At 42.3% G+C, this 14,010-nt stretch overlaps 1 protein-coding gene across 1 annotated transcript; it reads right to left on the reverse strand.

Moving 5' to 3' along the window:
- Window positions 1–1,714: 1,714 nt before the first annotated feature.
- On the reverse strand, window positions 1,715–11,904 carry nagk (N-acetylglucosamine kinase). Its single transcript, XM_083788708.1, has 10 exons — window positions 11,839–11,904; window positions 11,287–11,371; window positions 10,978–11,076; window positions 10,498–10,639; window positions 9,200–9,310; window positions 8,754–8,866; window positions 6,358–6,445; window positions 4,293–4,390; window positions 3,612–3,690; window positions 1,715–2,057 (listed from the first exon to the last, which is right to left on the reverse strand). The coding sequence occupies exons 1-10, from the start codon at window positions 11,865–11,867 to the stop codon at window positions 1,855–1,857; spliced, it is 1,047 nt and encodes a 348-aa protein (XP_083644834.1). The 5' UTR covers window positions 11,868–11,904; the 3' UTR covers window positions 1,715–1,854.
- Window positions 11,905–14,010: the final 2,106 nt, after the last annotated feature.

Consider the following 14,010-nt stretch of genomic DNA (forward strand, 5'->3'; position numbering starts at 1 on the left):
GGACTAAATGTGTCGAGTAAAGACAAGTACAGTACGTACCCAGTTCATATGTACATGTTCTCAGACTACAGCCTGCAGTGTTCATGATGAATTGACCAGGCAGCGACGACAACACAACACAAACCCTCCCGCGTCCTTCTTCCTTGTAGTTTTATCTCGGGAAGGTAAACCAGTTTAGAGACGCATTACCGCCACCAACTGGGCTGAAAAGAAAGGAGAGAGAGAGACATCTTTTAGATCAAATTATAAACATAAAAATAAACCTTTCAATGGTAAATTAAATTGGCATTTTGTATATACAGCTACATCTCAATTAATTAGAATATTGTGTAAAAGTTCATTTTCTTCTGTAAAATAATTCAAAAAGTGAAACTTTCATATATTCTCAATGCATTGTGCATAAAGTGAAGTATTTCAAAACTTTTTTTGTTTTAATCTCGATGATTATGGTGTACAGCTCATGAAAATAAAAAAGATCATATCTCAACAAATTAGAATATTTTACGAGAAAAGGTATATTAATGTATGCAGTCAAGAGTCAATACTTGGTCTGGGCTACTTTTGAACAATCCCTCCGTCTGACCTGACCTACTCGGACAAATATTTTCCTGTCTTTGAAGATGTCTTCCAGTTTCATTATCAAACCAGCAGGCTACTCCTGCCATACTGATGCATTACATCCTATATTGTCTTAGCTTTACTTTGTTTAAACGTAACCCCCCCCCCCCAAAAAAAACCCCAAAATAAAATAATTCATAATGGTGTTGGGACCTGGAGCCTGACAATAATTGATTGATTGAAATATTTATTAACAGTTTGTAGAATTTACAGTACATTTTAAGCACAAACTCAATACAAACTGTTAACTGTGAGTGGACGACCCAATTAAGCATTACACTTGTTTACAACAGGGTCCACATTGTTCAATTCATCAAAACATTTAGAGACATACAAATAGACACTTCTATGTAGCTAAAGAACAGAACAGGAATTCATCATATGAGAGACTCTGTGTGAGTCTAGACAGTCTACTTCTAGCCTCGGAGACTGCAAAACTCACTGTTAGCGAGTTACCACAGGATATGTGACAAGATGACAAACTGGTCTATGCATGGTTTTGGTTTTTCTTTTTTATTACAAAAGTGATTGGTAAACATTATAACAAGTTTTACGGAAAAGGATTTCACAAAGGCTATAATGGTGTTTTAAAGTATTGACAACAGATGTTCTCTTTTTAGTTACAGTATGTTGGAACTGTCAACAGAGCACCAGCACCATCTATTGGTGAACTTAAAGATTGGCCTGGTGTGGATTCTGTCTGCATGTGCAGTATATCCAGAAAACAAAGCATGGAGAAAAAAAACGTTTTTTTTTAAAGTTTTCCCAAGAGGCAATCTCTGCTTTAATGTTAAGGACACATACTTTACCTTTTATGTCAACTAGATTCACAGGTTCAGATATTTTCAGTCCTCGATTCAACTGTAAACTCTCATCAAATGTAAACTCAGAGAGATGTGCAGTACAGAATGGGATCTTCAAAACATGAACTCCAAAAGTAAAATAAAAAAAATCTGTAAAATGTGTTCATTATCCATTCCATTTGTTTTCAGCACATCTTTTTCTTTCATTGAATAAATCCTGAGACTGGATTATGAATGAAGCCGAATTTGTACTATATTAACTATATTAACTATATAACTATATAACTATATTAACATACAGTAGGTGGACCCGTTTCTATTGCAGCACATTTATATGGAATTTTAACAAATCTTCACAACAGACTATTTTGGTCCATCTTGGTGCATCCTGATTGGTTAAGACTGGGGGAGGGGGGGTCGTGAGGACAAATTCTCATTGGCTAATGGTGAAGGTGTGCTGGTAGAAGACGTTGGTATTGGCAGCGTAATCCAAGGGCAACGCGGCGCCCGCGCTCTGGGCCCCGAGCGCGGCTCCGCCCAGCGCCGAGGACTGCTTCAACGTCAGGAGGGTGTAGCCACGGAAGCGACCCTTGAACTGCTCAGATGACGCCACTCTGGCGAGGATCTCTGTGAACCCTGGTGAGAGAACCCACAATAATTTGTGGGTGCAACAGTTAATAAAAAAAGAATCGATAATTGATATTTTATTGATATTATTAACCCATTCTGAACGGGCACCCATTTTGGTGTCGGCATCATGTTATGCTTTAGCTATTGAAAAATAGCAGATCTACAAGCTCATATCGCGCCACCGAGTGGCGCGATACGAGCTTGTAGGTCTGCTATTTTTGAAAAATCGAAGAACGACTGACATTTTTAGAATCCGATCTCAGGTCAGAATGGGTTAATCAGACCAGTGGGTGTCCAGTGGAAACCTCGTATGAATCTGATCTCAGGTCAGAATGGGTTAATAAAATCATTGATTAATAATGAATCATTATTTCCATGTTGCCATGTTATAGGCAAAAACAAATAAGTAATAATTCAAGAAGTTGTGAAACAAGCTCATAACGTGCTGCATCACGACACGATTGAGCTTGACACTTGTGTTGTGCATTTGTGCAATGATGTAAAAATGCTATACGAAATAAAATAATAGATAGTTAAAAGAGATGCGAGAGTGTAAGAGAAGAAAAGAGACGAGACAATTGAGTCCGAGAGAAAACGAGCAAGAAGAGACAGACCCGAGTGGGAAAACGCATACAGTAACAGTACCAATCACCAGGGTCCCGTCACGTGGATTCAAGACTAAATGGTAAATAAATAAATGGTAAATGGTGAATTTATATAGCGCTTTTATCCAAAGCCTTGTGCATTACATTCACACATTCAAACAGGCAACATCCTGCACATCAGGAGCAGTTAGGGGTTCAGTGTCTTGCTCAAGGACACTTCGACACTAGAGGGGAGAGGAGGGGCCGGGGGTGACGGACAGATCGATGAGATCCAATCAGGGTGCGCGTTTTTCTGAGCCGCGACCCTCCCATCTAGGCCAGAAATGTCTAGCGTTAGCTCAGGCTACTTCGACACCAACTCTGGGGGGAGCCCAGGATCGAACTGGGAACATCGCGGCTCTAACGGCCTCTAACCCTAAGCCACTGCCACCCCATGTCACTAATACATACTGTAGTAAGTAAGTAAGTAAAGTAAGTACATTTTATTTATAAAGCACTTATCAAAACAACAGTTACAAAGTGCTGTACAACAAGGTAAAAAACAATCAATTAAAAGCAACAAATCACAGCTCAAAATACAAACGAAATAAATAAGTTTTCAGTGACTTCTTAAAAATGTCAACAGACTCTGCATTCTTTATAAAAAGGGGGAGGGCATTCCACAATGTGGGAGCAGCTACGGCAAATGCCCGGTCGCCCTTGGTTACCCGTTTCGTCGCCGGAATTTTCAGTAGGCCCTTGTCTGAGGACCGGAGTGATCTTGTGTTTTGTTTTTGTTACTGCTCATACTGTAAAGTCTGTAATGCTTAATTTATACTTGGTTACATGCTGGTGTCACCGGCACATAACAGAGTATATATATCAGGCTTAATCATTCTACATTACAGTGCATGACTATGAGACTACATCACTGACTGACCTGGCTTCAGACTATGAGACTACATCACTGACTGACCTGGCTTCAGAAGATCCCAGCTGTTCCAAACTGCTCCGACACAGAGGATGGGCAGACCCTGTTCTCCACTAAGTAGAGACTGACAGAGAGGGAGGGAGAGAGTGTGAGAGAGAGAGATAACCATCAGTGGTGGTTTAGCGTCATTCCCAATTATCGGCAAAATATTTAGGACGACCATCGAGCCGATTCTACTCTATGGCTCTGAGACATGGACACTTTCAAAGAATGGCACACGTAAAATCTCTCTTGGAAGAGCCACCCATCCCATAATGTCATCGCTAGGGATACATGCATTAGTAAGAAGGAACTGTGGATGGGATGGCAATGTAGGACCGGGAAGTCTGGCGTGGCGTTGTGAAATCCATGATCTCGCCCGCGGTCGAAAAATGATGATGATGATGATGATTTGTTGATAAATATACCTCTGCTGTATGGAATAAACTACCTACTGTAACTCCAAAATGTTCATTTTTCACTCAAGTGGAGTTAAGGATGTTTTTGCCAAAGCACTTTTTAATACATTTCATTGGTTCAATATTTTAACCAACACACAGACATAAAGGTGTTCAAGAGCAGCAATTTATAAAAACAAACAAGAAAGATAAACGGATGGCGTTAGCTGCTTTCACAGATAGTTTGAGGAGCCAAATAAATTGATAGTTGCAGCCTATTTTAGCTCACCTCTTGTGCATTTGGTAAGACTGCTTCCACATGCTTCGCCAGGACACTTCCTGCTTGAGTGAACACATACTGGCATAACAAATCACCTGCTGCTGCTCCTGCAACACACACACACACACACACACACACACACACACACACACACACACACACACACACACACACACACACACACACACACACACACACACACACACACACACATGTGCACACATTCTTATTATTTAGTTATTATTTAGTTACTAAGCTTTCCTTATTACTTTTCATTGGTTAAATATTTATAAAAACCCACAGACAGACTTTCAAACACTTTCAACCTGGTGTAGCCATTTAGGGCATGGCATTTACAGGTGAAAAACTAAATTTAAACAGCATTCAAAAGTAATTCAAACAGCATATCTACAAGCTCACAGCGCATCGCACCGTTGCGAGCTTGTAGGCTGGCTATTATCGTTACTTTTAATGTGACACTGTCACACGACGTAGGTGTTTTTGAGTGGTGCAACCATAGACATATAAACATAGACGCCCTTTCATAATTATACGCTACGGCTCTGGAGTGTGCTCAAGGGAGGGCAAAACTTTACCGAGGTTCCTTTGCGAAGCCCTGCGGAAGCATGAGTGTGCGTCACAGAGCGCATGTTCGTCCGGGTCTGTAAGTCCCGGAAAATATGCGCTGTGATTGGCCAGTAATCACTTGAGTGGCAGCGTGACGTAACGTGCCTTCCACACTTCCAGCGTACTTCCTCTCCCAGTGTAAATTCTTCCGCCCCTCCTTCACACACACATTGCTCCAACGAACTGCAGCGCCCAATGAGGCATCTGATTTTAAGTGGTGCAACCACTTCTACATCCAGCAATGTCCGCCTGTATCATGTATCTTGTATCATGTATCATGAGCACGAGTGGTGTGCGCATGCGTGAAATTGGAACGAGAGAAGTATGTGACATGGCTGCCACCTGCTGGACGCAAACGATACAGAGAAGAAATTGGAACGATACAGAGAACCAATAGACGGGAGTTGCACCACTTGGTTCACACTGGTGTGCTTTTTTGTATATCTATGGGTGCAACCACTCCAAAGAAACAGCAATGCCCGTATGTCCCTATGTTTAGACTAGAGTACCAACAGGGGGGCGCTGTCGCACCACTCACTTCAGACTGGTCTGATTTTAATTATGAAAACAAAACAACAAAAAGATATGGAGATACAAGGCTTTTGCCGATCAGCCACGTCGATAAGTGTGAAATTAATTTGTAAAGGTACAGACCAATCACATGCTGTACATCCTGTTACGGTATATGTTTCATTTTTACTTACTACGTGAAGTAATGCATTAGCCTTGTGTAGCTATTAGTAATGCATAGCCTGCAGGGTTCTAGCCTGAATCGTTGCATTCCGTTAATCTGTTTTGTCACTCGCTACTTGGTGGGGTAACACAATAAATTAATGGAACCCAAGTGATTCAGGCTGGAACCCAAGTTATCCCATTCTGAACGTGCACCCATTTTGGTGTTATCATCATGTTATGCTTTAGCTATTGAAAAATAGCAGATCTACAAGCTCATATCGCGCCACCGAGTGGCGCGATACGAGCTTGTAGGTCTGCTATTTTTGAAAAATCAAAGACACTTTTAGAATCTGATCTCAGGTCAGAATGGGTTAATAATGAAACTGTCAGGATGTAATAGACATTTTTAGAATGTCTGTTGACTTAGATAGCATTTGACACAGACTTATAGCATGTTATGTAGACAGCACTATAATTGTATTGTATATAGTCATAGCACGCCATAGTACATATGTATAGCATAGTAGTAAATATGTATAGTTTATATGTATAGTGTATGTATAGTTTCATTATATAGATATTCCACTGTTACTTTCTTAGCTTACGCATGTTTCATGATAAATGCTTTTTATGTGATGTATTCCCATGCTTTTGTTCTTGCTTAAATGTAAGTCGCTCTGGATTAAGAGCGTCTGCTAAATGCCTAAATTGTAAATTGTAAATTGTAGAATCTGATCTCAGGTCAGAATGGGTTAAGTAATGCATTGCATACCTTCAGCCAGTTTCTTGCAGAAGCCGGCAAAGTGATCTTTCTGGAAGTCTCTGTAGAGGTGGGTCAGCATTCCCATAAGATTTGACACCTGAGAGGGAAGAGGAAACACATGAGAGTGCAGAAAAACTACATGTTTGTAGTCTTGCATAGCCAGACAACTATATTCCAATAGTTTGCTACAAATCCCGAAAAGGCCTAGAAAGACAATTGTCATCTGCTCATCATTTCCGTTCACAAAAATATATAAAAAAAAAATCTTAAAACATATTTTTGAATTGTAATTGCTGCCATAGTAGGACAAATACTGTGACGAGCGATGAGACTCCACACCTTGCACGGAAAAGTTGAGCATATTTGAACTTATAATGTCTCTAAACCGCTAGAGAAATGGGATAGGTGGTGCGATACAAACAATGGTTTTGTTGGTGATGCTTCTAGGTGCGATTGTCACCTTACACACGCACTTTCACCCTATTATCAGCAACATGTATTTTATGCACCACATCTGCAGATTCTGCACGCAGGAATTTAATTTGGTGCTTTGCAGAGACCCCCCCAAAACGAAACACAATAAAACTCTGATAATCATTCATGTTCAGCTCATAGAATGGCTTACACGGTAGATAACACACTTGCTTGTGAACCCACTTTATTTCCATAGACCTTTGCTTTGACATTTAAAGAGTCAAGTCCCCCAGTGTCATCGAAAAACGGAAGAATTGATAATTGGGCTGATTAGCTAATAATTTTCAACTGGAGGCGTATGAAGTCAACATTTTTGCCCGGTGCTCGGGTGACTCCCCACCGCAAATCCATTCGGTTTGGCCGAGCGTCCATACCAGGGGGGTGCCCACACTTTTTTGACTTGAGCGCTACTTTGAAAATGACCAGCTCAACAAGATCTACCCACCGTAAAAAAATATATAATTCCATTGCTGAAAATAGTAAATACTGTAGTTTTAAAATGTAGGCTACCTGGGGTGGCTTTGGAATAGCGGCGCTGGCGTTGGGTACAGTATAATGCACTTGGTATGGTAAATACAGTATAATGCACTTGGTATGGTAAATACAGTATAATGCACTTGGTATGGTAAATAGAGGGAGAAAAATGGAATAGGTAAGGGTTTTGGATTTAATTTGTAATTCTACCGACATTGTGAGCAGCAACACTCTTGAAAACAAAGTATTGCATTATGGGTTTGAGCTGACAGGCCCTTTTTGATGTCAATCAATCAAGTTAACTTAACCCATTCTGACCGGGCACCCATTTTGGTGTCGGCATCATGTCATGCTTTAGCTATTGAAAAATAGCAGATCTACAAGCTCATAGCGCGCCACCGAGTGGCGCGCTATGAGCTTGTAGGTCTGCTATTTTTGAAAAATCGAAGAACGACTTTTTTCTTTTCTTTTTTTGAATCTGATCTCAGGTCAGATTGGGTTAATCAGACCAGTGTGTGTCCAGTGGAAACCTCGTATGAATCTGATCTCAGGTCAGAATGGGTTAATAAAAGTGGCAGGTGCCAAAAATAATTAAATTAAATATTATTTAGGGTCTGTTACCCTTGACTCATGTGTCCGTTACCCTTGACTCATGTGTCTGTTACCCTTGACTCATGTGTCCGTTACCCTTGACTCATGTGTCTGTTACCCTTGACTCATGTGTCTGTTACCCTTGACTCATGTGTCTGTTACCCTTGACTCATGTGTCCGTTACCCTTGACTCATGTGTCTGTTACCCTTGACTCATGTGTCTGTTACCCTTGACTCATGTGTCTGTTACCCTTGACTCATGTGTCTGTTACCCTTGACTCATGTGTCCGTTACCCTTGACTCATGTGTCTGTTACCCTTGACTCATGTGTCCGTTACCCTTGACTCATGTGTCTGTTACCCTTGACTCATGTGTCCGTTACCCTTGACTCATGTGTCTGTTACCCTTGACTCATGTGTCTGTTACCCTTGACTCATGTGTCTGTTACCCTTGACTCATGTGTCTGTTACCCTTGACTCATGTGTCTGTTACCCTTGACTCATGTGTCCGTTACCCTTGACTCATGTGTCCGTTACCCTTGACTCATGTGTCCGTTACCCTTGACTCATGTGTCCGTTACCCTTGACTCATGTGTCTGTTACCCTTGACTCATGTGTCCGTTACCCTTGACTCATGTGTCTGTTACCCTTGACTCATGTGTCTGTTACCCTTGACTCATGTGTCTGTTACCCTTGACTCATGTGTCTGTTACCCTTGACTCATGTGTCTGTTACCCTTGACTCATGTGTCTGTTACCCTTGACTCATGTGTCTGTTACCCTTGACTCATGTGTCTGTTACCCTTGACTCATGTGTCTGTTACCCTTGACTCCTGTGTCTGTTACCCTTGACTCATGTGTCTGTTACCTGGAAATATTCCTCCATGGCCTTCTTCACATATGTGATGTCATGAGGAGGCGGTACCATGTTGTCGATGGCATCAAACACCGTCTTCACCGCCAAATGAGAGATCCAGAATGCTGAGAGAGGGAGAGAAAGACTGGTCAATAATAATACTTAACCCATTCTGACCTGAGATCAGATTCATACGAGGTTTCCACTGGACACACACTGGTCTGATTAACCCATTCTGACCTGAGATCAGATTCTAAAAAATGTCAGTCGTTCTTCGATTTTTCAAAAAATAGCAGACCTACAAGCTCGTATCGCGCCACTCGGTGGCGCGATATGAGCTTGTAGATCTGCTATTTTTAAATAGCTAAAGCATAACATGATGCTGACACCAAAATGGGTGCCCGGTCATACATGTACTGTACTGTATGTAGTCGCTTCGGTGTTTCTAGCATGATTACCTGATCCTTCATCGCCCATCATGTGACCCCAGCCCCCACAGCCGACCTGAGAGCCATCAGGATTGACCATCTTACAGTTAGAACCTGTCCCTGATATCAAGACTATTCCTCCTATTGACAGACAGACAGACAGACAGACAGACAGACAGACAGACAGACAGACAGACAGACAGACAGACAGACAGACAGACAGACAGACAGACAGACAGACAGACAGACAGACAGACAGACAGACAGACAGACAGACAGACAGACAGACAGACAGACAGACAGACAGTGAAGAGTGATGCGGTTAGAAAGGTTGAGTGCTGATAATACTGACAGATAAAAATTGATATCCCATTAAACCATAAAGCTGGGAGCAATGCACTGTGTCATCAGTTTCACACAAGTATAAAAGCCAGATCAAATAAGGTGAAGTGTTTATGGTGAGCTGCTTTCTCAGGCCTAGCCTTCATTTAATAGCTAGAGCTAGAGCAAGTATAAAGAGAGGGAAGTTGTTTTTTCTACTCCTTGACATTGCAGTTTTATGAGAAAACTGCAATGAAATATGAATAGAAATATCAGTAAAAAAAAAAAAAGTGTTAATTACTAAAATATAATTGTACGAGCATCTAATTCTAAAATGTTAATTGTGTAAACGTCAAAGTTTATTCAAATGAAAAGCACAATATAAGCCTCCTCCAAACGTAAATTGTGAGCCCGCCTGGGGAGCCAGAGCCCCCTGGTTGTCCCAGGTTCCATTCCAGGCCATGCCATGCCTACAATGTGTCCATGTGTGTCCCTGAGTAAGACCCTTATTACCCCCGAGCACTGTAGAATGGAGCTCACTGCTCTTAGTAGTTGGATAAATGCAGGACAAATTTCACGTATGTGGCTGTGTAAATATACTATATACATCGACAACAAAACACCCTAAGGAGTCAGGACTATATATGTATATCTCAGACTTCTTGTGGCCAGCCAATCATCTATATTATATAACATTGTCTATGAATGTGTGCAAGGCCTACCCTACCCCGAGCCACGTTGATTCTACTACAAAATGAAAGTGAAATAAAACGTATGTAAAGTTATGTTTATAAAACACGAAATGTTTATAATACATAATTATGTAGGGGGAAAAATAGCGGAGGTACTTTTGTGACCTACTGGTTGGTAGTGAGTGTGCACAAGAAATCTGGCACTGATTGGTCCTTTTTCCCCCAGATTTGTTCTGGACACACAGAGAGGCCGACCCTATAGAATAGATGCCAGCCTCCTGAAGAGCTCAATGCTCTAAACACTCTGTTGATTACCGTGCTGGCTGGCGGTGGCCATGGAGCCAATGGCGTCAGTGGTGATGAAGTAGTCGTGGCTGAGGCGGGGAAAACGTTCCTTCATATCCCGAATCAGTTTCTCTATGGCGTCTTTCTGCTCTCCTCCGCTCAGAGACATGCCCTGCGCGCACACGCACACGCACATACACACACACACACACACACACACACACACACACACACACACACACACACGCACACGCACACGCACACGCACACGGTTTCAGTACCATTTCTCATGCATCTTAAACAAACCATCAATAGATAGGTCCAAAGAAACATCTAGATATATAGATCTATGGTTGTACACAGTTGGGAAGGGGAAAAGAATCAAGACAAAATGTTTATGGCTGGAGACATCTGATGTTCCCTACTACTAGTCTTCCTAGAGAAGACAAGCAAAACTTCATCTCTCAGTCAGTCAACATAATTATCATAAAGATAGACAGTTTGACTGACCAGTGAGTGTAGTGGTGTGTTTGGATCCAGACCTGCCTCCTTCTTAGCCCTCTGGACCATGTCATTAATGGTACTGGTACACTTATCCACCCCCACCAACTGGAACACGATCCATACACACACACGCACACAGGGCAGAGATTCTTCTCATTATTCAGCCAATGACAGATTCTGTAGGGCTTGATTGCCATTGAAAGAATGTGTTCAAAACAAAAGGAAACGTATAGCTGAAATGATTGAATAAATCCTTTCCTTCCTATATACACCATATGATCCATATCCCTCTCACTTCCCCTCCAGTTCACCCACCCAGTGGTTGGTAGAGGGTCCATCAGTCTCTGCCAGGATCTTCCCATCTGCTGACACCAGTGTTGCTATAGAGTGGGTGCTTCCACTGAGTTTATTGAATGAATAATATACAAATGAACACCAAAGACTTTTAACAAAATTATAAAACACACAAACACAAGACATATAAATAACTTTTTAGAAGAGATCTCTAATCTAGACAAATGGACAGAGAAAATAAATAGCAAGTATGAGTCGTCATGTAAAAACAAAAAGAATATACAATATCAGCAAAATGTGCATCACAGACTATGTGCTTCTAGGCTTCTACACTCTAAACTGTCTACAGGAAGACTTGTCTGCTGACCAGATGTCAGTCAGTCACCAGCAGAAAGCTTTCTTCTTGTCCAATGAGTATGACAGAATCAGACACCAGATCATTATTCATTAAACAAAGCATATTGCAAAATGCAAATGCAACAATACCCTCCTCTGCCCCGTCACAATAACCTGCTCATCCAATTAAATTATGTAATGTTATAACGTGTATAAAGCACTCTCTCTCTCTCTCACCCTTCAATACCTCCGAACACCAATGCCATTTTCTGTTCCTGTTTTGAATTCAATGGAATCCGGCTTGGATTCAACCTAGCTCACTATGACGCTGTTCATTCTCTCGCGATAGCGTCTCGCTGCTGACTGGTGGTGGTTGGATCGATTCGACTTTTTGTGGTTGCTTTCAGATCCGGTTTAGAGTGGATACGGAAACCGTCTGTCTGCGTGTGCGTTGTTCGCGTTGTGGAAATGACCGGATCTTGAGACTGAACAGTAGATAGAAACCAACCTTACGCACAGACAGTGTCTTGGACTTGTCTGCCATTCGTAGTTCCTGCCGCCAGAGGGCGACAACTGCCTACACTTTGGTACAGCGACTGCCACAGTACACAGGTGTGATTTAGAAAGAAAGAAAGAAAGAAAGAAAGACAGAATATTTTCTGTTTACTTTTAATAGTTGCAGAGATGGAGCTAAGCTTGAGGCTGTTTGTTTACTGAACAAACACTCTAGATACTGTACCAATGATTACGTTCAGAGATTTTTTATAACAAAAACACATTTTTCACGATTGTTAACACACAAAAATCGAAAACGTTGGCACAATTTGCACAACCTTCACTTCATGTGCCTAATCGCTCGACACAATTTGCACTACATCGATCACACTCCCTTATCTGCATTAGACTCTGACTTTCCTTCTTTACAATAATACACTCTGATGTCAATTATATACATTACCTTGTCCAAACACTACACATGACACAATGTTCAGTTGTTGCACACACATAACATCTCAAAGCATCAAACCTACAACACACAAATAGTCAAATATCTAAACATTCAGGTCTGGTGAGCAATTTGCAATCAGGACTGCAGCATAAAAGGGACTTGAGAGCCTCTGCTTTGTCTGGTGAACAACAGAGAACCTTGGAGAGATCGACAACCAGAGAAGGAGAGGGGTAAGAGTGAGATGAGGACGAGGAGGAGGTAGAGGAGGAGGAGGAGGAGGAGGAGGAGGAGGAGGAGGAGGACAGAGAGAAGGGAGAGGAGGAGGAGGAGGAGGAGGAAGAGGAGGAGGAAGAGGAGGAGGAGGAGGAGGACAGAGAGAAGGGAGAGGAGGAGGAGGAGGAAGAGGAGGAGGAGGACAGAGAGAAGGGAGGGGAGGAGGAGGAGGAGGAGGAGGAGGACAGAGAGAAGGGAGGGGAGGAGGAGGAGGAGGAGGAGGAGGAGGAAGAGGAGGAAGAGGAGAAAGAAGAAGGAGAATCTAATGACATTCGGGCAACTGTGGTTGACCATGTTCTCAATCATGGTTTGACCATGACCAGAGGGTCCAACCCAATCTCAACCACAGTTGCTGGCATCATTAGAAATTGCTTCTGTTCTATTCCTTCCACCTTATTCTCCTTTCCTGAATCCTATTGAGGTGTTCTTTTCAGCTTGGAGGTAGAAGGTATATGAACGGCACCCACAGACACTGCTCCAGGCCACAGACACTGCTCCAGGCCACAGACACTGCTCCAGGCCACAGACACTGCTCCAGGCCACAGACACTGCTCCAGGCCATGTCTGCACCCACAGACACTGCTCCAGGCCATGTCTGCACCCACAGACACTGCTCCAGGCCATGTCTGCACCCACAGACACTGCTCCAGGCCATGTCTGCACCCACAGACACTGCTCCAGGCCATGTCTGCACCCACAGACACTGCTCCAGGCCATGGAAGAGGCTTGTGGCGAAGTGAGTGTTGAGGCCTGCATGTCAGGGCTTTGATGCGTTTCTTCCAACGCTGCTTTGACAGGGAGAACATTGCCTGTGTGGCAAAAAAAAGCTACATATTTGTGTGCTGTTTTATGTTTGACTATGAAAAAGCAGGCCTACATACACAGAGTCATTTTACAAAAGGAGAAATGGCTCATTCTCCTGCAGAGTCATTGTCATTCATGTATATGTTCCATTTCTATGATTGTGTTTCACTTCAGATTTTCACTTCACTGTGCTGTAAATGCTTGGTAGTGTGCAGCAAATGCTTAATTGTGTGTACTCAATGATTGTATGTGTGTGTCATTTGAAAATATGGCTGTGTGTACCAAATGAAAGCACGAGTTCCATGTTGGGTACAAAACACCTGAATTTGTGTCTGTTCTTTCGTGTTGTGTTATGTCATATTTGACAGGTGTTGTGTTGTGTT

This window comes from Protomyctophum parallelum (genome assembly GCF_964188405.1).
Source record: "Protomyctophum parallelum genome assembly, chromosome: 18".
NCBI classification, from domain to species: Eukaryota; Metazoa; Chordata; class Actinopteri; order Myctophiformes; family Myctophidae; genus Protomyctophum; species Protomyctophum parallelum.